This window comes from Apis cerana, linkage group LG14, assembly GCF_029169275.1.
Source record: "Apis cerana isolate GH-2021 linkage group LG14, AcerK_1.0, whole genome shotgun sequence".
Taxonomy (NCBI): Eukaryota; Metazoa; Arthropoda; class Insecta; order Hymenoptera; family Apidae; genus Apis; species Apis cerana.
Window position 1 is genome coordinate 9,832,733 of NC_083865.1, and position 26,545 is coordinate 9,859,277.

At 48.6% G+C, this 26,545-nt stretch overlaps 1 protein-coding gene across 1 annotated transcript; it reads left to right on the forward strand.

Annotated features, from left to right (window-relative positions):
• The first annotated feature begins 2,377 nt into the window (after nucleotides 1-2,377).
• Nucleotides 2,378-26,545, forward strand: LOC108001042 (uncharacterized). The gene is made up of 7 exons (XM_017061858.3): nucleotides 2,378-6,911; nucleotides 7,086-7,316; nucleotides 15,631-15,744; nucleotides 16,112-16,198; nucleotides 24,068-24,268; nucleotides 24,572-24,760; nucleotides 24,857-26,545. Exons 1-7 carry the CDS (start codon nucleotides 6,602-6,604, stop codon nucleotides 25,594-25,596), a joined length of 1,872 nt encoding a protein of 623 aa, XP_016917347.2. The 5' UTR covers nucleotides 2,378-6,601; the 3' UTR covers nucleotides 25,597-26,545.

Here is a 26,545-nt window from a genome sequence, read left to right on the forward strand (position 1 = left end):
AGGGTGGAACGTTTCATTTTTTGACACCCGGTGTATTTGATTCCACCCTTGTAATAAACCCCAGGGGTTGCCAGCCGTAGGTCCCTTGTCTCCCTACATGTCATATCGACACCTCACCCCAAGGGGTAGGTGACTGCTAGGTAATTTGCTTTCTTATTTTCTCCGCGACCGGATGTCTCTCTTCTCGCTCTTTCTCTCTCTCTTCCTCCGCCGCCAACGCGCCCTGTTTCTCACCTCCCTATCCTTCCATCCTCTCTCCCTATCGAAAAATGAGTCCCGCCAGTTTTACTTTGCCAATTTTCTTCTCCTCGCGCCAACGAGAATCGCGTCGTCGAGATATCATACGGTCCGTGATACCCCGATTCCTCTCTCTCTTCTTTTTTTTCTTCTCTCGGGAGAGAGATGCTATTTGTTGGTATTCAGGGATTTGTATATATATATATATATGTGGCTTCTTAACGAAGAAAAATTTTTATAATTTCGGAGAATGGAGAATGGTTTGTAACGATCAAAGGGCAACAAGAGTTACTTCAATTATCTGAAAGATAGGTTTACTCGATAATCAGACGATGCAATGGCTCGAGCGAGGTACGCGATGTCCGTTGAGTAGCTGGTGAGAAGCCCCGATTACGCGTCTGCCGGCTAATCTGATTTCAGCCACCTCCGGACCAACAACTCCTTAGCGCTACTCCTTTGGTTTCTCTCGACAATCTTGTTACAAGGATTTCGGAGCACGGGATCTTGCGCCGATGATGCTTACACGTGGATTCCTCGGCCGAGTGATTTAACACGGAACACGGAGAATACCGTTAACTATTACGATAGACGGATCTATATTATATTTCGATTCGTCTCCCTTTGTACAGAATCTTCCTCGTTTCGCGATAATCCTTGAGAAAAGCTTGTCCATCTTCCGTTCGATCGAGGAGCGGTGATCTTGAATCTTGGAAAAGAAAAAAAGAAGAAGGAAGAAACGGGACCCATCTCGAACGTTGAACGGATTCGAGCGATCGAGGGAGAGAGGAAAAAAAGGTCTGGAAAAAGATTTTTCACGAGGTTCGCGCGTGACTGTGATCGTGTCCGCAAGCATCGTGTCCGCGGGTGCAACCCTTTGGGAAACGGCGCAAAGTCCCGGCCCCGACCCTTTGCCTCCGCCGAGGCCTGGCCGCGGGGGTGACGGCGCAGGGGACAAAACTCACCCTAAGAAGCCTTTAAGAACGCCAAGGCGGCGGCGAAACGCTGGTGGGGTATAAAAGTAGCCGCATGCGCAAACTCGTGGAAAAACTGCGACCCGCCTCCGGCGCCGCCTCTATCGTTTCCAACCCCTTTCCACCCCCTCGACGATCCCTCTCACCTAGAGGACCCCCTAGTCCCCCTCCCCCATCTCCCTCCCCCCTCAAGACGTGGCCGTCTTGGAGGACGAGCCGCGGCCTTTTTCGACAATTGGCCCCTGCCGACATGTGCCAACCGTGTGTGCGTGTGTGTGTGTGTGCGTGTGTGTGTGTGCGCGCGACCTGGCGACCCTTTCTTCCCTTCTTCGAAACCCACTACCCTCCGCCCCCTCCTCCTTTCGGCAGACCACGTTCTTGCCAGACGTTTTCACGGCCGCGAAAATCAAAGTGTGCGCGACGACACGCGGTTCCCGTGGGAGGATCGGACGCGGGACGTTCACGTTAATGCTCTCTCGCGTCTTACTTGGTGCGGTGGTGGATTTGGCAGTGCGTGGAATCGCGTCAAATTCACCAGTTCAGGAGTTATGGATATAATCGGTCGGTGGAAGAAGTGAACAGTAGGTGGTGGACGGACAGTGGGTTGTTGGTCGATCCATCGAGCGTGAGTCTTCCTCCGATCGAGATCGGTCCCCGCGATGTTTCGGTATCGGTATCGGCTCGCCTCTTTTTTTTTCGTGTCCCCCTTCTCCTCCCCCTCTTCATCCCCCTCTCTCCATCTCTCTTGCTCGAATCGGCGCGTATTTTCGTCTTCCGTTCGTCTTTCTTCGATCTTTTTCCTCCTCTCTCTTTCTCTCTCTCTGCTCCCCCCCTCTCTTTTTCGGTCGACGATGATTTTTTGTTTCCATTTTTTCGGGAAGCAAAGTGGGGGTGGGGGAAGCGAGCACCAATTATTTCTTGCCGGGCAGCGCGGGAACAACGAGCGGCGTTGATCTAATTGGTCGCCAGTAGGTAATTGTTCGGTGTCGATAATTGGGCCAATTAATTTGTACGGAAAAGTGCGTCGATAATCGTCCAGCATTCACCGCCGCGATACCGATTATGTGGACCGTGTCGGATGCGGGTTATGGAATATCGTTATTGTCAAAAGGCCGAGAGCACGTGAAACGGAAAAAAAAAAAAAAAAAAAGGGGAAAAAAGGGAAAAAAGGGGAGGGGGAAATAGAAATAAAAGGAAAGAGAGAGGGAATCATAGAAATGAGGAGGAACGGTCGACGGGATAGGTGTGAAACTACGGTCGAAACTCGGCGGACACCGGTCACGTAATCGAATATATTTTTCTTTTAATTGAAAAATATTGTCGCTTGGCCGTTTCGGCTGGTAATTTTATGGAGACAGGATTTAATTACACGAAATCACGTCGAATCGAACGATATAATTAAATACCTGTTTTTTGTGAAAAATCGACGCGGGCTCGAGCGCGAGCGCTGCCATTTACATCGAAAATATTTGAAATCTGCTCAATATCCCTGCTTCGGTCGTCGCTTCGCGTATGTAACCGTGTATCATCGTCTTAGATACTCCTCGATTTTCCACGAAAGGGATGAGCACGATTTGAAAATTCCTTGAAAAACGCGAACGATCGACTCGTTGGAACAAGTTTTTCTCTTCTCTTCCTCCCTCGGCGACGAACGCGCAAAGAATTCGAGAAGGACGTTTCCACCTTTGGAAACTTAAAAACACGTATCCTTCCGTATTCGGACGATATCGTTTTAATTTTCAATTTTACGCGTGTCGTTGGAATATATATTTATAAACGGGTCCTCGTCCACCCTCATTACTCGACCAAATGACGATCGCGAAATTATTGCACGGATCTCTCACGGTTCACCGTGCACGACGTGCACGCGAGTAGTGTTTCGGAAATGGGAATGAAGAGTGAGAGAGAGAGAGAGAAAGAAAGAAAGAAAGAAAGGAAGAGAAAAAAGACGACGCATCGGCCGAGGGTCGTGAAATGTATGACGAAATGCATCTTGGGAACTCGACAATTTAGGGACGCGGAGGCGTTGCATTGTTACCCATAGGGGTGTGGAATTGTATGGGGTGCTCCCGTTCAGGGATTCTCCTAACTTGCTCAACAGATCCGTCATGATCGATAGTCTTCTGGCGTCGGTCGAACGCGATGCCATTCGCGTGGCCCGTGCTTTAATTTAACCAGTGGTGAAATTGCTCCGTATCGTTTTGTCCACACCGGTTTTCCCACTCCTCCGTCCTTTCTCCAACCACCTCGAAAAAACGTTCAACACCTTCGTTCTTTCGAACGTGATCGCCATTGGTTAAAAGAGAAGGGGAAGAATCGTCGTTTCTTTCTTCATCGAACTTTTCTCATGGAACAATTTCGTTTCCTATCCTTCGTAAATAAATCCTCCAACTTGTTTGCTCCAATCATTTTCGATCTCTCGCGAAAACAGCCGCGTATCGCAATAACGATAATCGCGACCAGTCGAAGAGGAATCGCACCCTCGCAATCTGGAAAGATTCGTTCCTAGATCCGTGTGCGTTTCGTGTGCACCATTCCGGCATTCGCGCGCGTATGACGGCGACATTAAGACAAAGTATTCCCCTCTCTCTCTCTCTCTCCACCCCGTCCAACCCTCCATCCCGTCTTCGTTGCTCGGGCCTGCACCCTCGAACAGCCCCCAAGCATCGCGCAATTCCCCCCCGTATTCCTCGGTGCTAAACGCAACTACACGAGGGACCTTTCTGCCGTCTTTGTTTTCCCTTTCTTCCCAGTGTCGTTTTGCAGGCTGGCGAGGGGAGGTCGTTGAACGACGGAAGCGGGAAAGGAAGCTCGACGAGGAAACGGCCGGGGGAAAAAAAAGAAAAAAAAGACAATCGAAGAAGTGTCGGCGTCGAAGGAAGGAAGGCGAAAGAGCAACCTCCTCGTTATCGGTGTACCGGGCCGACCGCAACGTGGAAAACGATCCCAGCAACCGTGCAGTAATTACACACCGAGCAACCTTTCCTTTTATTTCCTCTCCTCTCCTTTTCGCCCACCTCGAAACCGCGGTTGGGGATCGGTGTGGTGTTTTCGTTTTAAACGGCCCTCGTGCCCCCGTTTCTCGATCCACGGGACTTCTTCTGGCTCGCGAGTGAGAGGCTGAGAAGAGGAGGGAGAGGAGGAGGAGAGTCGAGATCGTCAGTGTCGAGGAGTTAACGCGTCCAAGATGATCCAGTGTTAAAGAATTGCATCGTTCGAAAATCATGAATCGTTTCGACGATCGTGGCGTCGAGAGGAGAGATCGTTCGGGTCGGCGTCGATGCGACTCGATGAATCCCGACGTGACGCGGAATCGGACCAAGCTTCGATAGCAACGCTATATTCCAATTCGTGACTGATCGGTATCGTTTGTTAACGCGATTGTCGGGAGATAAATCGAATCGATGCAAGGAGAGGAAAGGAGGAAAAAAGAAATTCTCTCGTGCCTCTCGTCAAAGGGAATTCTTCTTCTTCTTCTCCTTCTCCTTCCCCTTCTCCTTCTTCTTCTTCTTCTTCTTCCTTTTCTCACCTTTCTCGGGGCAAACGACATTCCTCCGTTCCGATTCTAGAGAGCGAGAGAAGAGTGGAAGCGAGGAGAGGAAGGGAGAGAGGAGAGGAGAGGAGAGGAGAGGAGAGGGAAGAGGGAGAAAAAAGAGAGACAACGGGTGTGTTGTCATCGGGTAGTCGCGATCAGCAGGAGTATATAGCATCAGGATCGTGGAAGAGGGTGCAGCAGGAGAGAGAGATTTTTCCCCACCGCTTGGAAAAACCAACCCCCACCACTCCCGCTTAGTACGGGCAGGCGGCGGTGGCGGCGGCGTGGAAGAGAGGCACGGAGGGGTAGGTTAGCCAGGGTGGTCTCGGTGGTGGCTGGGGGCGGCAGCCTCAAAAATACACCGCAACCACACCGCGCGGCTCCACCGCAGAAGCCGCCATCTTCCACCGCCGAACCGAAACGAGACCGCGCGAGTTAAACACCCTATCCTACTTCCCCGTAGTGGAAGTTGCCGCTGCCACCCGCCCAAGTATCAGCCACGAAGAAGTGTCTCTCGCCTTCTCGCCCCGTGCTCGATCGCTGACAACCGAAAGGAAACCCCGATAATTTCGAATTTCGCTCTTAGTCCGCGCGCCACTCCGTCCATCGTCGTCGTCGTCGTCGTCGTCGCCGTCGTCAAGAAAAGAAGTTTCGCTTCGACCTCGCTCCGCCTCGAGCCAAGGGGGATCGAGCAAGATCGTGTTCTTTTTTTTTTTTTTTTTATTCCTTTCTTGGAGATCGCCGGCGAATAAATCGGGAAGAGATTTAGAGAGAAGAGATCGGGAGGAACGGAATCCTGGGACGATTTTTCGATTCGATAATCTTTTTGTGACGATTCGAAGAGGAAGAAGCAAGTGCGCGGTGGACATGGACATATTATTGGCAAACAAAAACGGGTGACGAACGGTTTAATCTTTAAATTAAACGACGAGGATAAAAGTGGATCGATGGTGGTGAACTACGCGGAGAGAGAGGAAGAGAGAGAGAGAGATAGAGTTGGGATACTTGGGAAGAATAATGTGCGTATGTGAGATTTGTGTTGCGGCTTGTGGGGCTGGCTTGGAGGATCCCGAGTACAGAGTTAACACCTGTTAGATGGTCGGGCAGAAGTGCTGATGTGCGACAGGAACGTGGAGTAATTTCGATCGACCGCGGGACATTGGAGGGAGGAAGAGGGAGAGAAAGAGAGAGAGAGAGAGAGAGATTTCCAAGTGCATCGTTTTACTAATTTCGCGAGCAGTTTGATATCGTGGTGGAGTTTCAGTTCCGTCGAATAGAAATCGCGGAGCGGAGAGCGTGCATCCGATCAAAGAAACGAAGAAACGAAGGGGGGAGGCCACGCGACCCCACGTCGATTCCAATAAAACGAATTTTCTCCGCGACTTGGCAATCCTCGAGACGAGAGGAGGAGAAGAAGAATTTGCAAACGGATGCTCTTACCTCGGCCCCGTCGCGGGGATAATGAAATAAGGATCAAAGAGATCCTGAGCCACGCGGGGCCGACCAGAAATCACCAGGGATCTCCCCCTCCTCCCCCTCTTTAACCGATCCAGTTGTTCCATAATGATCATCTTTATCGATCCGTCTTTATTAGTTCAATCTTATCCGAGATTCGTTTAAATCTTTCTTCAAACCTTTTCCATTAATTCTTTGGACGGAACAGATTCAAAAGAAAGAAGAAAAAAGAAAAAACATGGGGATGATAAGAATAAGATAAATTTTCCGTGGCGGCAGATGGAAGGATAGAAGGGATCGGTTGGTCGATCGGTGGGATTGGAGAAAGAAAATTGAGTCGAATCGTTCGACGCTCATCGAGGAGGGAAATCTTGGCGGAAAAGAGTCCGATGATCCTGTTCTCATGACGAATCCTTTACGAGATGCACGCCCCGAGGACCGGCCTCTAGGCTTGGACTATCCTGACCCGAGATTGGTCCGAAACGGTCACCAAGAGCATCAGGGGAACACCACGCATCAGATCGGTGCGGCGAGAATCAGACGGACCAGGACCTCGTCCACGAGGAGAAGAATGCATTTGGCGAACGAGGTTCCCCCGCAAGGATCCACCGGTGGTAACAATCTTCCGGATTATGCCCTCACCGCGGACCTGCTCACCGAGAGAACTCTCGACGGTCTCTTCGCCGAGCATCCGGGAGAACTCGTGCGAACAGGTAAGAGAACACGAACGGTGCCAACGATTTTTAATTTCTCCACAATCGCGAAATTTCCCCTCCCCTTTCGCGCGATGTTCGATATCGTAGACCGAAAAAAACGTGCACTTTGTAAAAAAAAAAAAAAAAAAGAAAAAAGAATTCACCGATTAATTCGGTAACGGTGGCGAACAGGCTCTCCTCACGTGGTCTGCACGGTATTACCGGCACATTGGAGGTCGAACAAGACGCTTCCGGTAGCGTTCAAGGTGGTAGCCTTGGGCGAGGTCGGTGACGGGACCTTGGTGACAGTGCGTGCAGGAAACGACGAGAATTGCTGCGCGGAATTGAGAAATTCCACCGCGGTGATGAAGAATCAAGTGGCCAAGTTCAACGATCTTAGGTTCGTCGGGAGAAGCGGTAGAGGTAAGACATTATAATTTTCCGTATCACCCATATATATACACTGTGTATTCTCTTGGTCTTGGAACAAAGTTCATGGAAAGAGATCGAAAAGGGGAATTTTCGAAAAGAAAAGAAAAGAAGAATCTATCTCCACAATCCTTCGTTCGCGTTCTCTTGCTTCCCCTTAAAGAATCACTCGTGATTCCTTAAGCTAGGCAGACGATTAAGCGGGGGAGGAGGGAGGGGTCCCGGAAGAACGATTGAAAAAATTCGATCAGCCGTATACCCGTGCCGATCCCGAGCTGGAAGGAAGGCGTTTCTGGAAGGCGTCTTAAATCATTCAGCAGTCGGTACATTAAGGCGGTGGGCCAACTGATGGCCTCGTTTTTCCTCGGACGCGAGGCGAAAAGAGGCAGCTGGCCCCTTCGTTCCATCCTCATTTTTAATTCATCCTGCAAACACAGTGTCGTCGTTGTCGTCTCTCTCTTTCTCTCTCTCTCTTCGTGACTCCGTCTCGATATCTCGACCGGTATATTAGTCGCGGAGATTCTTTTTTTTAATTCCCCCCTCCGCGTGTCAATAATTCACCGTTCCTTCGAGGACAAAGCGAACGAAGCGTGTGGGAGGATGGTGGAAAGAAACGAAGAGAGAGAGAGAGAGAGAGAGAGAAAAGGAAAATCGGGGGTCCTAGGTCGGGGTTGAATAATGCGGCCTAATAATCGCTGGCATTACGAACTCTTAATGCAAACGGTGTCGCGATTCGGGCGAAGAGTCGAGTCAGGGTGGAAGAAGCAAGTTACTCACCCTGCGCCCTTCTTCCATTCTCCCCCTTCGAATCTGGCCCGTTTTTTTCCGGCCAAGAGGGTAGCCGAGGATCCAGAGAGATACGAGTAACGAGGCGTCCTTTAATTCCTTTAATTCGACCGACCTGCAACGACTTGTCCCTTTTCTTCTCCTTCTTCTTTCCATCGCGAGCAACTTTCGCAAGAGAGCAGCAGTCACGAGCTGCTAGGTGGTTAACGAGGGGGCCGGTCGACTTGTTTATGGCAAATTGGAAAAGGAAATTGCGGGCGACTATCGGCTCTCTCCCGTTCACGCACCAAACTTTCTTCTTAAACGGTGCTTTAAACGCTACTTTTCCTCTTTTTTATCGATCACCCTCCTGTCATCCGACATCGGGGCGCGTAAATAAATATTTCGAATATGGACTTCGTTGGGAACCAAAGATTTCGCATTGCTATAACGATTCATAAAAATGTCACTCCCTTTAAATCGACAATAGCTCTTTCTTTCGCCAAAGAATCGAAGAATAGGCTAATAGATAAATTTTTTCTACAATGAACTTTTTTTTTCGAAGATTAAACAAACAAGTTTGAACGAAAAGAGGAAGAAGAAAAAACACATGGCGCTGCAAGATTCGAAATTATCCCGAAAAATAGCGAATCGTCTCGTTTAAAAGGAATTTCTCGCCTTCCTTCTCTCGATCTTGTTGCCGCGAGAAGAAGCGCGGAACGAACGGAGCGAATTTTCACGGTTTTTTCGCGAAACTCGTCGGATGAGAAGGATATCGCGGATATATATACACACATATATATATATATATACATATATATATACATATATATATATATATATATAGGAGATGACAGAATAGGACGGGCAGAGCGAGAGAGCGAGAGAGTGGCAAAGGGGTGGCAGGGGGTGGTTGGGAGTAGAGTGGTTGGCTGTAAGCGGCTTTGGTTTCCATGGCAGTAAGCCCTCATTACTGTATTACGGGCAGCCCCTAACTACCAGCCGAACGCAACGATTTGCTTCTAAAACCTCTATGAGAGTGACGGATCATGCAAGATTGTTTTCCGCGTGTCCGGAAAATTCCGATCCTCCGATCCGTTTGGAAATATTTCCTCCTCCAGACTGATCCATCCTCCCCGCCCACGAAATTGCGAAATTTCCCTTTGAGTTTCCCCAAGATTTTTATCCCCCGTTCACCCCCTCGTGCCAATTATTTTCACGAGAGATTAATCGATTTAATTCCTCGAGAATGTCGTCGGATGCTCGATAATTCTTCTGCCTCGAATCGAATAAAATAATTCGAGAATCATCCGAGTGTGTCATTGATTTCTAACATCGAGAGTATTTTGGAGAAGGGCGACGAGTATCGACGAGTATCGAGAGCAAATACGTGTCTAGATTTGTATATGTTTTGAAGGAATCGATACCTAAAATACCGATAAAGGTAGCAGGAAGTCGAGGGGGGAGGGAGGAAAAAAGCAAACGTCGGATTTTTTTAAACGTTAACATCCTCTCGACTCGGTTACCGAAGCAATTTTCAATTCCCGTGCGAGATCTTTTCTACACCGTCTACATCGTGGTTGTGGACAGTTTTTTTCCGGTAGAAAACACGCGATCACCGATAACACGCCGATGATAACAATCGTTATCATCTACGGAGTCGGATAAACAGATTTGCTAAATAAATGGAAAATTTATGATGTTTGCAGGCGAGTCACGTCGTGTATCGCGCATAATACCGCGAAGAGACGAGTCACACGAGGCGGCCGCTTCATATACGTATCCCGTGTGTACATTTTTCTCCGTTTTTTCGCCTCCGTTATTTTGCACGTGGCCCGCGCTCACCGGGCGCACATTTCGGGGTAAATATTTGTTCCATGCTCGCTCGCGGGTTTCGCCATGCCAATTTAATACTGCGAATGCGGACGAGGAATGATTTTAGTCGGGTGGCGAACGTTGCGATCGTTGTTCCCCGAATAAATTCGCCCCAATCCTTCCCCCTTTCTTTCCCATCGTCCAATTTTCCAAAGAAAATCGCCCACCCGATTTTCCCAACAACCTTTCTCGAGCGCCTCTTTTTTTCCTTCTCCCTTTTCCCCAATTTTTTCCTATCCGCAGATAACCGCCTCGATAACCGCCTCGTCCAAATAATTTCGATAACTTCCCGTTATCTCTCGAGTGTCGTCGATTAATCGCGGGCTAATAACACTTTCGAATTAAGATACCGCGAGAGATCGAAATCCGACGGAAAGATCGGGGCGAGATAATGGTGGGCAGACGGACGGATAAATAATTTTATCGCGACGATTTGGAGTTTGGGAGAGAGATGGAATCTCGGATGGAGCGTCCGATCTCTTTCGCAGTTGCTCGCGGAGAAAAGTGGGTGGTAGTGGCGAAACAAAAGGGTGGTCCCGGTCGGGAGTGGAGACGGGGGAGGGGGATATTATCATAGCGGCGCAGAGGCGTATATCACTCGGCCACCCCTTTCGTTCCTGACAGGGATTAGCGCGAAGCTCTCTCTCCTCTGTTGCCTAGGAGAGAGTCACGAGGCGGCGACGAGACGCGCGCGCGTGTGTGGCATCCGGCCGGTGCTCGCTGCGAGCCCCCGGTGGCCAGCGACGGGCGTAAAAACGACGGACATAAATACCGGAGTTACCTGTGTTTTATGACGTGCTCGGGCTCGAGCTGGAGGCGGCAGAATCCAGAGGCAAAGCTCCAACTATCGACAGGCCGGATCCTGACCGATGTCCTCGCGCAATGGATTCGCCACTCGTTCCTTTCTCCTCCTCCTCCTCCTCCTCCTCCTCCTGCTAATACCATAGCTGCCTTGTTTTAGACCGTGATTCACGCAATCCTCCTCGACAACTACACCCCCTTCGCCCGCCCCCCCTTCGTCTTTCAACCGAATCGAATTCCACGATCAGATTTCGAGCAAGAATTTTTCTTCGTATTAATCTTCGTCGCGTTTCTCGCGATTGCAAAATTTCCGTTCCCTGTTGCTTCCACGATTCGACTTCTGATATATATATATTTCACCCGTTAAAAGTTAAAGAAACGCGTGGAAATGATTTAATAAGTCGTAGAGGGACCCGTCGACCCGTTGAAGAGGGTAGCGAAGGTTCTTTATCTCGTACTCCTTTCGATCTCCCCTGGCTATGGGTGGAACAGCTGTTGCCGACCATCGTTTGCCGAAATTTCGCTTCGATCGTGCGTGACTTACACGCGGAAACCCTCCACCCTTCCCCTCGCTCTAATTAATTATCGCCTTTGCGCTCCTGTTGGCGGAGGAGAGAGAAGGGGGACAGAATTCCTCCGGAGAAACTTACTAGCCCCCCCTCTTCCTCCTTCTTCTTCTCCTTCTCCCCGATCGAAGTCGACCGCTTCTAAAATTCCACTTAATCATATTCCATCGAACGAATAATCTATGTATAATCCGTAAAATGGCCCCCTTCCCCTCCCCGTCTGGGTGGCAAGGAATCGAGGGAGGGAGAAAGGAAGAGAAGGGGGAGGGGCGGGGGTGGAACGTCGTCGAAATTCAGAGAGGGACTCGGTGGGATTTCGTCGACCACCTCAGCGACGTTTTTTTCCCAATTAAAAATTAAAAAATCCAGCCCTCTCTCAAGTAAAGGATCACGCAGGAGACTCGGAGGGAGGAGAGAGGGGGTGGGTGGAGGAAGGGAGGAGCGAGAGGTGGGAGGGAGAAGCTGTTCTACGACGGATGACTGCACCGAGATTTTCTACCGATTAAACATTATTTTTCCTCCTCTCGTCGTACGCGCCACTGTTTCTTTTTACATATGCTAATTCCACGCTCTCCACGTTTCTCCTCCTCCTTTCGCCCTTTTCAACCGTGCGCCGTGCCCTCGCTCCGATGAATCCTCGACTCGTCCATCGCTGCCCTGCCCCCGAAGATTCTTCCTATCTTCGCCTATCCTCCGCTGCCGCCCTCCCCCCTAGTAAACGATCAACCGTGAACGAGGCTTCGACTTGCCCCGTTCGTTTTCGTTTTCGTTCCTTCCCATCCCACTCCGTTTTTTAGCTTTCTCCTTTCCTCCGATTTCCAGCGAAAAAAAGAACAGGAACACGGTACAACGTGGTAATTAAAGACGAATTCCTGAAACAGTTTGCTCTAACGTCGCGAGACGGTTACGTTTTCTTCACGTGAAATTGTATAGATGGGAGGATCGTTCTTGAGCGGGTATAAACAATGCCCGTTTACGCAAATTGCCCTCTCTTGTCCCTCCCTTTGTCCCCTCCTTGATAAGTCGGAATATAACTCCGGTCGGCGTCAATTAGCTCGTCCTTTCTTAAAAATTGTCCCTTTCTCTCCCTCTCCGAGCAATCAAAGAGCAGTATTCCTGGGAAATAAGAAGAAGGGCAGTCGATAGGAGACGGCACGAGTTCCGCCTCGTTCCGCCAGGCGATTCGGCCAGTCAAAACGTCAGAATCTTAAAACACGACAAACACTCTGAAATAACGATCCGAGCCACCCTCGGCTACGAGCCTCGCCGGCAAACAGGGGAGTTTTTAACACTGCATGATCCCTGGGCAAACTTAGGGTGTACGCGAACGTTCTCTCGTGTCTTCTCGCGGTGTGCAAATCCTTGTCGTGTAAATTGACGCGGACTTACGCGAGCCCGTGAACGCGAGGCCATTACGCTTGCGTTTTTCCCTTTTTTTTTCTTTCTTCTCTTTTCCAGCCCGAGAAGAAAAATCCTCCGGCGATTATTCTTTTTATCGCGGTCGAGGTCTCGAAACCGCGGATGTCCCTTTGAGGAGGAGCCGCGATTAACCTCCGAGCGATCCATTTTTCCAAACTGGAAATGCGAGAAAGTGTAAGATAAGTATGTCGAGATAGATCAGTTTCGTGGATCGTGGATATTTGAACGATGAAAGGATGGATAATTGTCGGAATAAAAGTTTCTTTTTTTTTTGGAAATGAATCGGGAACGAATGATTGGAAGAAGAACGCGTTTTGGAAAATATATAGGCTTTGTAACGAGGAGTAATATCGTAATATTTGGTTGTGTACGTGGTTGGATTGAGAAATTATGCAAAAGGCTGCAACAGGGCGCAGATTGATGCGTGGAAAGGCAACGTTTAGCACGGAACGAATTACAATTTCGGCGAGCGTAGACAGGTGGAGGGCAGCAGACCTCAAGGGGGAGGATCGTTCTTCCAGCGAGTTACACATAATGCCTCATAAACACCCTCAAAACGCCTGCCATCACCCTCGATTCGCGCCGCTACCACCATCACGAATCTGACACCGCACCGGCAATAAACTTTGCCCTTGTTAACCCTCCGCTTCTCCACCCTCCAAAATCTCTGTGCTCTGTTTCGAATAAATTTTTTCCCTTTTTGCCACCGGTGTATATATATATATATATATATATATATATATACACATACATATATATATATATATTTTTTTTTCGATCTCTCATTCGAAGGATTAAAAACCATCGATGAATTTCCTCTTCTCCCCTTCTCCCCCTCCCCCTATCGTTTTTTCCCATCAAATCGTCAAATCATTCGAAGAATATCAAGCGTGGTGATTATTTTTCTCTTTTTTTTTTCATTCCATCAACGATCGAAGAAAGGATATGGTCGATCGCGTAACGAAATGAAATTTCCTTTCTTTCTCGAGAAGTTATTCTCTCATCATTCCTTCACGCTCGAGTGAATTCTACTCGAATTTTTCTACTCGACGTTTTCGCACGCGAAATTGTTAAATATCTCCGGGAAGCAACAGTCCTCCCAGTTCCACGAGCGGAACTCGCGGCGAAGGACCAGATTTCCTGAGTGACGTTAAACGTCCGGAGCTGAATATTTCGCTGGACGACGGCGGTAAGCCGGTTAAATGTCGTGGTTCACCGTAAAAACCCGGTCGTTTGCCGTCCAACCCACGCCGCCATAAAATAAAACTGCGCAACCGCGTGCGTGTATGCACGCCGACCCCATTATAAGCCGTATAACTCGGCGCTCGTAGCGCGAAAACGCGGGTAAGTGCCAGCTTTTATTTCATCGTTTAACCTCCCCTTGCCCCCCCCCCCCCCCCCCCGCCCCTCCATTCCCCCCTCCACTCCCCCCACCGACCTATCCCAGCTGATCGTCGAATCGAGAAAGTTTTGCCGTTCGAGAAAGTTTGCCGTCGAAAGTTCAAACTTGACCATGGATTTTGGGGGATGGGGGGAATATATATGATTATTCGTGGCGCGTTCAGTCCTCCTCTCGACAATTGGCCCTGCTTCGTAATAATCGATCGAACGAGAAGTTAACGATCGATTCCGTCCCAATTTTTAAGTTGAGCAAATATTTTTCGGTCGACGGAAATATTGCGAATATTTAAAACTTTTTTTAAAACGCGAGAGAAAAATCTAGCCGATCATCGTCTATCCAGGGCAGCGATTCTCAAACGCGAAACGAGCACAACTCGCGCGACAAACACTGTCGAGAGGAATCCGGTTGAAAACCGGGTCGGCGACAAATTCGAAGCGAAAATGTGGAGTTCTCGTCGATTGGAACGACAAGATAGAACGCGGCGAAGGGCTTTGACAGGGGTGGACGATGGCGCGGATCGAACGATCGAACCGATCGACGAGGGGCGGTGGTGGATCGGTGGGAAAAGGTGGAGAGGACGAAATCGCGCGTGACAAACGGCCGCGTACATTTGTCGGGGGTGGGCTCGCGTTTAGCCTCTCCCGACATTAACATATTCCAGCCGATTCGGGGCAAACATCGACGCGGCGGCGCCACTCGTTCACCCCTTACTTCCGGCACATTTGTGTTTTGTTTCCAGCGAACGCACCCCGCGAGCGGCCGTCGCCGTTTTCGCCAACAGTTGGCCGCGTTTCTCGCGAAAAACGCGTTGGCGAGGGGTCGTTTCACCATTGGGGATGGTGTTCGTCGCGACCAAAGAAAACCGTGTAAGAAACCGTTCTCTGTTTTTCCTCTTGATTTTTCCCTGCTCCTGGAATTGGGGTGGAATTTTTCTGCAACTGGTTGCCACGTGTAATATTTGAAGAAAAAGTGCTTTTTCTCCAATTATTATTTATATTTTTAAATTTCTTCTTTTGGATTCTTGCGATATTTCGCGCGAGAGACGGTTTTTGTTTGGTTTATGATTTATAATGTCGAAACGCGATGACAAACGCGTTGGCGAGGGGAGATTTCACCATTGGGGATGCTGTTCGACGCGACCAAAGGAAATCGTGTAAGAAACCGTTGTCTGTTTTTCCTGTTGCCTTCTCTCTGCTCGGGATTTGGGGTGGATTGCGAACTAATTTTTCGCGACTGGTGTCTTCCGTTGTCTCGTATAATATTTGAAAAAAGTGCTTTTTCTGTGTTCCGTAATTTTATTTTATATTTTTATATTTTCTTCTTTACGATTCTTATGATATTTCGCGTGAAAGACAGTTTTTTTTTTACGATTTACAATGTCGAAGTGAGAAGGATAGAAAATACGCGGATGATCTCGATTTACCGCCTGGCGATAATTCCATCAACTGTTTCAAGTCTCTATTTTTTTTTTTTTTTTTAGGAAAGAGTTTCACCTTGACGATTATGCTGCAAACGTCGCCACCTCAGGTAGCCACCCTATCTAAAGCAATCAAGGTCACTGTGGATGGACCGAGAGAGCCTAGATCGAAAACAAGTGAGTGCTACAAGGTTTTACCAACGGTGGGTAACTTCGCTCTTGGAAGAAGGTGATCAGGGATAATAGTGGGTTCAATCGTTTTTTTTTTCTCGTTTCTAAAAAGTATCGAGTATATTTTATCAACTTGAATAATATTAACAATTCTGACGATAGAATTAACTGTTTGAGAATGCAATTTTGTATCAATTATTATTACTTGCGAATGAATTATTGGACACTAGATCCGTCACCACTCGTTCATCGATTGAAATAATTATCCATAATTATCTTCACACGATAGACTCGATCTTTTAACATCGCGTTGTCCAAAAGATAAGATATACACGAATTATACACCAATTGATGCAAGCACGTTGCGTTTCAGGGCACCAGGCTTTCCATCCGTTTCATTTCGGGCCTAGGCCTTTCCCTTTCGGCCACCCTCAGGATCCCCTGGGATTCAAGTTGACCGGTAAGTGTCCGCCAATAGAGGATTCGTCCAGAGACGTGCTACCTGCGCATAGCGCGGCATTCGCCTCGTAGCGCGTCTCAGTGGCAACCGGATAACTAAGTTTACAACCCTGCGTTTCATCCCCTTCCCCTGTGTCGCGAAGGCAAGCTTGCTCCACTGGTGTTGGCTGGCTTGGTGGCTACGAAGGGTGTCAAAATTGAGCGTCGGCAGGCGCCGACTCAAAATTGAGTTTTGCCACGGGGCGCCTAAGTGGAGAAGACTCTGATTAAGTCCCGGCCTTTCGTTTGTCGACGCCACTCTTCGGCGAAACTTTGCGCCCCGTTTGACTTCTCTCGTTCCCTCCGAAAATTCCCCGATCATCCTCGGGATGAAGACAGACAAGTCGCAATTGCTTATATTTTCACGAACACGAATTTCCACAATTATTCCTCCTCCTCCTCCTCCTCCTCCTCTTCTCGACGATTCAACGAAATCCATGGAATGGCAAGTTACGATTTTCTGAAACTTTCTGAAAAATATCATCAATCATCTCTCCAAGTATGATCCTCCTCCCCTACGTACGACTCGATCCCCAGGATCGAGAAAAACTGGGCAGTCAGTCCCACCGGCAATTTCCTGCGGCGGAGGATTGGAACGGCGTTAGTTTGGCGGCGCGGATTCCAATTCAAATTCGTTCGAAGCTCGAAATTTTGATGGGACTAGCCTCGAGCAGCGAGGGTCGGCTACTGATACTGGTGCACCGACAGTGTATTGTTTCGGCATGATAAGCGGCTTAACGGAGCTTCTCTCCCCTGCTGCCCCCGGGGGTAGTGTGGAGTAGCAGTCCTGCCGTCGATTTCTCGTCTCTGCTCTCCTACCCCTCCTCTCCTCTCCTCTCCTTCCCTCTCCATCCACTCCATCCCCCTCCTGAACCCCCTATTCCATCCTTTTGTCCCCCTCATCCCCCTCTCACCCCCCTCCCTCCCCCTGCCCGTGGTCTACTCAATCAAGGACCGCGCCCCCGTCGTCGTATCTCCCTCCCCGCCTCCCTCTTTCCTTCTTTCCTTCTTTCCAGATTTTCCCATCGTAATTTCAGCTAACGAGGATGGACGCAACAATTTCCAGGCCGGCTGCATAAAATTGTTCCACGGTCGTAATCGGTGAGCGGAAGTGTCGCAGCCTCGTGTCGTAACGCGGCTATACAGCTCGGCTGAATCGAATTACCGAGCTGTGCGATGGAAGTTCGCCGCTGTTGGATATTTTGCGGAGACGAGACTCCCCCTCCCCCCTCCCCCTCCTCGGTGTGGGTGGGAAAATAGCTGAGGATAAGGGACGGAAATTGCGAGAAATTCTATTTTCGCGATTATTATTCCTCGCTGTTTTTCTTCGTCGTCTCTCGAATCTTTTACCGTTAATAGCCAATAATAGTTTGTCTTTCGTCCTCGTCTTTTTCTCTCCCTTTCCTTGAGAAATAAACTTCTGTCAAGAAACGGCTACGGATCGCGCACTAAATTCGTACGAAATTCGTCATAGGCGAGAGAATTCTCGCGATCGGATATTATTAAACGAGTTTCGATTCGAAGAGGAGGAGAGGAAGAGTTAACCGCTGCTCTTCTCTATGTCTATGCCCTTACCTTACTGATCGCGAGTGAGAAGAAACGTTTCCTTCTGTTATACTTGACCAATGAATTCAATCCATGGGAAATGCGCGGTCGCGTAACTGGGTCGCAGTCGCGACCGACATCATCCTCATATCGATCGGTTTATTCCCGGCTCGTGTCCACCACTTTTTCAACCCTTTCGCTGGTAGTTCGACGGTCAGCGCACAGGTTGCGCCTCCGTCCAGTTCGCCACTGAGGTCAGTCGGACAGCTTTCCAACTTTCGCCCACCCTGCCGAAACAAGCCAAAGAGGGAGGAGAGGGGGAGGGAGGAGGGGTGAGGGGTGACTATCGTTGCTCGGATAAAGACGCGTTTCAAGAGCTGGTTTATTAGATATCCGCGTTCGGGGTTGATAAGGAGAGGAGAACGGGGGATGGAGCGAGAGAACGGTGAGAGACGGCCGGCTACCCGACACAGGGGTTGTTAAGGTGCCCATTGAGGTGTAACTAGGGGGATGTTATTAAATTTCGTTCGGGCCTAGCTCGAGGGGAGGCTCGAATTTTATGCTATCCCTGAGGATCATCGAAGTCCGGTACAGTTGCTGTCTTTGTTCCATTCGTGGATATTTCTCTCCCTTTCTCTCCTTCTCCTCTCAAGATTCTCTCGTGACGTAACCGGTTGTACCTTTTTAACTCTCCTTCCTTGGTTTCTTTGTCGATTGTTCGCTTCGTTTAAATAATTTTTAGCGAGAAGGATGGAATTTTTTTCTAATATTTTAATCGTTTGAAAAAACTAATCATCCAAGATCGATTGTCTTTATTCCGTTCGTGGATATTTCTCTCTCTTTCTCTCTTTCTTTTGAAAATTCTCTCGTGACGTAAACAATAGCTTTCTTAACCTCTCTTCTTGGTTACTTTACTCTTGATTTTTGTTTAAATAATTTTTTTAAAGAGAAGGATGGACTCCTCGAATTTTGCCAAATATTCCAATCCGGTTTAAAAAAGTTAAAAATTTCGATATTTTTATGCTTTTATGAGGATCATTGAAATTCGATTTCCATTCGTGGATATTTCTCTCTCTTACTCTCCTTCCTTCGAAGCTTTTCTTACAACTAGCTCTCATAACTTTTTAACTTTTCTTCTTGGTTTCTTTGTCGATTTTTGCGCATTAATAATTATTATCAAAAAAAAAAAAAAGGATAGACTCTTTCAAATATTTCAATCGAGAAAAAAGAGAGAAATTAAAACTTCGTCGTTCCTTGGAATTTTTCTTATCTTCAAAGAGAAGCGCTAAGACGCATGCACGTTTCTACGATTCAATTTCAGAAGATGGAAGAACGAGCAGGGATGGGAGGGAAAATTAATGTATTCGGTGAGTGGCAACACGCGAAAAGATCCTCGCAGAGATTGTCCGAAGGAAACGAAAACACCCCGATCACGTGGCTCCCGGGAGGGCGTCTTTGTCAGTCTGGCTAAGGGGATGAAAAATCGCGAGAGCCAGCCGGGATTCGAGTTAACAAGAACAGCTCGCGCAGCTCGATTCCTAACCCTCCCTCCCCCTCCGTCCCGTTGTTCCACCTCTTTCCACCCTCCACCAGTGTCAATTAACCGCCTACCAGGGAGGTTGGGGGAGCAGCCGGAAAAATCGCGACCCCTGTTTCAATAAGGTGGCCTTTACCTCATTTGGGGGAGATTGTTAGCAGCGTTCAGTTTAAAACTGTCGCTCGGCTTCGTTTCACGGATCGTTTTACGCTAGATTTTCTTTACGCGAGCTTTCTTTCTTTTAAAGACGACCTTCTCTTCTCCTCTCATTTCCACTCTACATTCCCTACTTCCTTTCCACCGAATCTCGTCCAGCGAAATTTAGGATATCGATAGAGATGAATCGTACGGTTTGATTTTTCGTCAAATCGATATTTATTTCTCGGTGAGAGTAAGTTCAGGAGCGAATCCTCGAGTCGATATCTCGTTCGACGACAGCTTAATCGATTCATGTGTGCAATTATCGCGTGTACAGTGTTTTGAAAGACTGAGAAAGAGAAAGGCTCGATCGGTGTCGATTTTCAGAGAGAACTCGAGTCGGTCTTAAACGACGCCCTTTCACGTCCACGGTCGAAAGCGAGTAACCCTTGACGAGTAGTGCGGTGCCGGATCCTTAAAGGTTCCCTTTTTAAGGGCTGCCTCTGTCCACCCCAGCGTCAAATCACGGCGGATCCTTTAAATTCGCGTCACATTTCACCCTCCTGCGTGTCTTGCAAGGGTGTCCCGTCTTTTAATCAGGCCCGGGTGACCAGGAACTTTCGGTCGCGGCGACGGTAACTAATGATACCCTTGCCCGTTCTTCTCCTTTCCACCCCTCGTTTCGTCTTCTCCTTCTAATGTATCAATGGCGCAGGGATACACCGTGAATATGATCGATAAACGAATTTGAACCTTACGTATAAACTTTCTCGTTCTCTCTCTCTCTCTCTCTCTCTCTCCGTTCGAGAAAGATGAATTTTTCGTTGGAAAAATTGTAGCTCGAAAAATTTTCTCCGAGGAGATTAGAATTCACGAGTCGAACGATCGATCGAAGGAAAAGTAGTATTCCATCGCTCGAAACTTGTCAATTTCTATTCCCTCCGTATGCAATATTCGTGTCGAGGAATGAAAGGAGGTGGGAGAGGAAAGGCTCGAAGAGTAGACGTGACTCGAAAGGAGAGAAGGAAAGAAGGTGAACAATGAGCGTTACGAAAAGTTCGCCGTTTTTATCCACGTTCGTAACTTCAAAGAGGATGCAAGCAAGTAAATAAGAGAAGAAGGAGGGAGGGAAAAGGAGAGAGAGAGAGAGAGAGGATGGTGGAGATGAAAGGTGGCGTTAGCACGGGTGGGAAGGAGAGAGACAGCAATTTTCTCTCGTCCTTTCTCGAAATATCTCCTCGTAGAGCTTAGATCGGTGCCAGGGACCTTTCCAGGGTGGCATTTTAGGGGTTGCTGCGACGCGATAATGAGAACGGGCGCAAAGGGTGGGTGTGCAAAGACATCCGACCGTCGGTAGCGAGAGGCTAGGACGTGGGAAACGGGAGTTGGCGGGGAGGTGGCGGGTCGGTGGTGGGTCGAGGGGCGCGGGGATGGTCGAGAGAAGAAGCTGAAAAGAGATGGAGAGGGGAGGAGGAGGTGTGCGAGAGCGAGCTGCACAAGGGTTAACGCCTTAGCAGTAAGAAGGGCGTTTTAACTCCTGTTTTGCATAGATTTGAATAGATAAGGAGGACAGGAAAATACGCGAATTAATTTATTATGTATCTCTGGCTGGCTGCCGGAAAGGTTTTAAGCGAGAGCAACCCGAACGGAACCGGCTTTACTCTTTACTTTCGAGCCTGCCCGTCACCCTTTAGCCCAACGTCTTTAAACGCCTCTTAAGTTTCCCGACATCCACCCTCTTCTCTCGTCTCTCTTTCTTCCGCTACCCCCAGTGACAGGCGTAATTCGCTTCTAGATCTCGCGGCTTAGAGTTTTAAGCAACGAGGAAAGAAATCTGGATCCTCCTCCTCCTCCTCGTTTTCTTCCTTCCCCCCTCTCTTCGCCCACCGTTTTCTTAATCGAGGATCCTAATCGAGGAGGAAGAAAGGAGATTTAAAGATTAAAGAAAAAAATTTAGAATCCAAGGATTCGATTCCAAGTTATTCTCTATATCGATTCGAATTTAATATCGTGCATTACTTATCGATCCGAATCGTCCTTTCTATATTTCGGTTCGTCGTCACCATTTTCGATTCAACGAGGTTCGGCAACAATCGCGAAAATTAAATCGACTGTGTGTAAAGTTCTCTCTCTCTCGGTCAAGTTTTAAACGTATAACTACAAGCAACACCTACGCGTAAGTTGGTTGGCTTCTGGGGAGGGAGGAGGGAGGGGTGACTGAAACAGCGGAGCATATTTCAAGTATGCTGCTCGATAATACATCATCCCTTAAAGCCTCTGTACTCCGGTGGAAGGTACACATAAAGGCAACTAACCCTAGGGCCGTAACGTTTAAGCTTAACATTTCTCACCCCTTAAAGGGTAGCGGCTCCTTGAACCCTTTCAGTTCTCTCTCCCCCGTCACTGTGTCTCTTTCCCTCCGACTCTTTCAGAACCTCTCGCCTGGCTTCTCCCCTCATTAGTCTTCATTTGTTTTCGGAATTATCGCCAGCCACCCCTCCACCCCCGACCCCGGCACGCGAGTTCTTTCCCCCGTGAGAGAGAGAGAGAGAGAGAGAGAGAGAGAGAGAGAGAGAGAGAGAGAGAGAGAGAGAGAGAGAGAGAGAGAAAGTACCAGCCGTTTTGGGGGTTTATTAAATTGAAAGTATGTTACGAGTTGGTTGAAATAGATACCCAACCCCCTCTCCCCCTCTCGTCAGCTTCCAAAATTCGTTCGTCAGTTTCGTTCTATCGAAATCGTTATGAAACATAAAATTCCTATAATTCTAAAAGGATTGAGGAAAAAGTCGTGATCGATTTTGGAAAAATTTGTTTGAATTCGCAGAATTTACGAAGAATAAATATATACGTATATCTTTATCTTTAACGAGGAAAGTTAAGCAGGTAAACGGATATTTTTTATTTCGAATAAATATATATATATATATAAAATTCTCGACACAAAGAGTCGACTAAGGATTTTCGTAAAGAGCAGGCGAGCAAAGTCGTCACTTACAGGTACAGGGGAAACCCTTGGCCTCCTTAAGCTCGCTCAGAGCGTAGCTTTCGCGCGCCTCTTATCGTTTTCTTAATCCCCTCATAAAGTAGCTGCATCCTACAACCTTTCTCCCTCCCTTTCTCTCTCTCTCTCTCTCTCTCTTCCCCTCTTTTTCTTTTCCTCTGCGCGAGTTTGCAGCCGGGCTGCTCGGCAGTTCCACGACGATGTGGTAGAACGCGAGATAGTGGTGTCCTCTCTGGCAAGCTCGGCTTAAAGAGAGCTTAAAAATCACCCCTTCAACCCCTACCGAGCTTTTTCCATCCCCGTCAACGACGACCCAACCGTTGGTGGGGATTGAACGTGGACCAATAGCGATGGTCGCGAGCACGCCACGCCACGCCCACGTCCCAGTGACCAGACAACCCTCCCCACCCCGTCTCCACACTTCCCCTACTTGCTGCCCCCCTCCGTTGCGATCCCTTACCCCTGAAGCTCCGCTGGCTTCGGAGCTTTCACGGAATTTTTAAACTGCCCCGTACAGATGACGGTATAATCTGCTATTGATCAAGGTGTTTCGAAAAACCGATACCATACCGATGACTACGGGCTTCACTTTTACTCCTTTCCACCCCTCCACCTCCCCTCCCCTCCCCTCCCCACCTCCGTCCCCGAGTTGCCGAGCTGTAACTCGTTCCGCCGCGGTTTTTCCTAACTTCTTTACCTCCCTCGTTTTTGTTAACGCTTCTTCCACTCTTCCCTATTTTTCTTACTTTTTTTTCTTCTTCTTCCTCTTCTTCTTCTTCTTCTCCTCCGTTTATTTTTCTTTTTCTTTCTCCTTTTTTTTTTTCCTTTACTTTTTTTACTTTAGCAGAAATGAGTTTTCGTACGGATCGTGATGGAAATTTTCTCTTTTTTCTTTTTCCCTTTTTTTTCCATAGAATCGAAGAATAAGAAGAAGAGGAAGAAGAACAGGGAACAGCGTAATCGCGTTGGAACAGATTAATCCCTTCGATGTCGCGAATTTAATTGCATAGCTGCACATGCGAACGATTCCCATGGTCGTCGGGTGGTATAGGTGGTAGTATTGAAAAAAAAAAAAAAAAAGAAAAAAAAAAGGTGATCGATCGTTTCTCTATTCTCTGTTGGATAAATTTAACTGTCCATCCACGTCAAACGTTCGCTACGTCAAAGAGAAGCGTTTCTGCAGCTCTATCTGTCATCCGGTGATCGTTTATCCACCTGACATTATATAACATTTCCACATCTCCTCCAGAGCCCGTTTCTTTTTCAGCCTCGTTGCTATTTATTGCGGTCGTTCCTCACGTTTCCATCCTCATCCTGGCCCAAAGATCGATCTCTTTCCAACTTTTCAACTTTTTTATCCATTTTTTTTATCGGCAACGGAATAAAACGGTTTCGAAACGGATCGACGTTGTTACTTTCTTCTTCTTCTTTTTTTTCCTTTCAAAGATAAAACTCGCGTGCCGTGGAAAAGATCGATCTTTCCTACCTCCTTTCCTACCTCGGGAAAGAAAAATTCCTCCTTTCGATTCGACGGATTACGCTCGGCCAAGACGTTGGCCGAAAAGCCAAACGACCGACAGACATAATTTCAGATCCCTTGGATTGCACAGGTCTGCAACACCTGGGTCTGGAGCAAGGAGCCAGCCAAGGATGGGGTGGATTACCTCGGGGCTCTCTTCCGCCGCACTGTCTTCCGCCGCCTCCCGGTCACCATTCGCATACACATCCTCCGGCAGCTGGTGCGTCGGCCTTCAATCCCTTCCACCACAGTATCGAGCAAAGATCTCCCAGACTGCCTGGACCGAACTCTGGTGAGAATTGTATCCGACACTCTTACGTGGAACATCCAACGTACCATCCACGAGGAATTTAACACGAACGTTCTTTTTCTCTTTTCTTATCTTTTCTTTCCATCAAAATGGATATATCGGACATTTCTACCAAAATTAGATCTCGTGCGAGGTAAAAAGGATGGTAATCGGAGTTCGAGATCGAACAGTGTCGAGAATTTCGAGATTCGATAACCGATTTAATTATTGACGAGGGGTGGTATTAGTATTAGTAATAGTAATAGTAGTAGTAGCAATAGTGGTGAATCGATCGGTTTCTTAAAGAACCGTCCAGGAACGACTTGGGCCCGATCAGCGTGTCCGTGAGGGAGGTGACGCCGACCACTTCGCCTGGCAATCCTGGGCCCGGATTGCTCACGACGGCCACGGTTGCGGCGCCCACGCCTCCGGCGGAACCCACCACGACCACCACAACGCCTAGCCCTTCGTCGGGCCATCACTCTCACTTTCAAGGTACCACCTTCCTCCGCTGGTAAAAAATTTCTTTCCACGACTAGTAGATAGTAGTATTAAAATCCGATACTACACTCCTACGCGCTACTCCGACAGGTCTTCATCTTCTCGGGGCGACGGGGTCTATTTTCGGATCGATATTCGCCCCCCTGTTGCCGCAATCCTCTTGGCTCTACAATCCTCTCTACCACACGCAGCAATACGTGCTGGAGCCGGAGTGGCACGCTCTGGCGCTAAGAATGGCGCAGCAACGGTTGCAGAGGCCCGACCAGGCAAGGGTCGAGGAGATGAGGAAGGTTCGGGCCGGTAGCAGCAGCCCGGAGTCGGCGTTGAAGGAGGCGAAAACTCGACGGGACGACGAGGACGATCGGGACCCGGCGCGGGGTAGATCCGGGCTGGACAGCCCCGATGGGAGCATAGAGGTGGACGACAGGAACGAGCAAGAGTCGAACAAGGATCGCGTGAGGAGCGACGAGTCTCTCGGGGGGCAGGATTCGCCGAGGATCTCGCCGGTGAGGAGCGACACGGAGGACACGACCGCGGACGCGAGCGCGTTTCAGGAGGACGGCACGGTTCACCTCCGGCCGAGCATGGAGAACTCGAACCTCGATCAAGAGGTCGCGAGCGATCAGATCTCACGCAGGGACTCGAAGATCCGGCTCGAGGTGGGCACGGTGGATCTTAGCACGAAGAGCAAAGGGCAGGACAAGGAGAACGTGGGCCAAGATCTGACCACCAAGAGGAAGGAGGAGGACACGGGCGTGGAGAGGGAAGCGGTGGTACGAGGTAGAAGAGAGAGAAGCCCTAAGCCTAGACAGGTCTGGAGACCGTATTAAATTGGGCCGGGATCGAGGATCTCTCCCCCACCCCCTTTTGTCGAAATTTTCCCGAAAATTGATGAAACGATGCTTGTAAATTGTCGACCGTGATCCGGATCTTGATCGATCGGACGAAGATGCCCGGTTCGAACGGTTATTTGAACGGTTTACCGGCTCGACGATCCGGATACAGACATACACCGTACACGGTGGGTTCGAGAGTCAGGGCTCGATCGTGGAGAGAGAAGCCTGGTCCTGGGATGACCAGGAATTATCATGGACTCGAGGACTAACCAGGGTTTACGTTCGTATATATAATATGTAAATATATAAGCGACGTCCAATTATTATTTAGGTTACTATCTCGCGTACGTTGTCAAGCGTACCCATGTTAAATACCCATTGTCATTTCGCGAGTGAGATCAATCGAGTTATTATCACGACGAACGATCCTCGTTACACCCACCCGCTATTTTCCACGATGGAGGCAACATTTTTTGAATGTTGAACGATGCTAGGGTAGCGCAATTTTTGATAAATCGTGTCGCGATAGACGAAAGGATTTATCCGTCGTCGCGACGGGGGTGTTGCGTTGCGAACGGGGATCGTTCCAATGATTTTTCCAATCCGCAGAGAGAGAAATTCGCGACGAATTGTAAATATATCACACAGATCGGAAGACGATCCCAAGTCCAAGCCAATGTCACTGTTTCCGCAGGCTATGTCACTTTTCTTCCCTTTTTCCCTCTCTTCTTTTTTTCCTTTTTTTTTCTCTCTATCCTTTCTTCGCCTCTTTCTTCACGAGGCGAACGTTTCAAGGCGTCGACCCTTCGGCGGCGAACGCGACGAGGATGAAGCGCGATCGACGACATTGTTTCGCGTTTGCTCGCGCGACCCGGCTCGACGATCAGATTCTTTCACTGTTTAAGTACGTCATCAAATAAAGTAATATCATCCGTTCCACGAA

Excerpts from the sequence above, each read along its gene's own strand:
- LOC108001042 (XM_017061858.3), top strand. The coding sequence starts at position 6,602 with ATGACGAATCCTTTACGAGATGCACGCCCCGAGGACCGGCCTCTAGGC. Across the intron at positions 16,199-24,067 it reads CCTGGGATTCAAGTTGACCG|GTCTGCAACACCTGGGTCTG; the intron begins GTAAGTGTCCGC and ends TGGATTGCACAG. Across the intron at positions 24,269-24,571 it reads ACTGCCTGGACCGAACTCTG|AACCGTCCAGGAACGACTTG; the intron begins GTGAGAATTGTA and ends GGTTTCTTAAAG.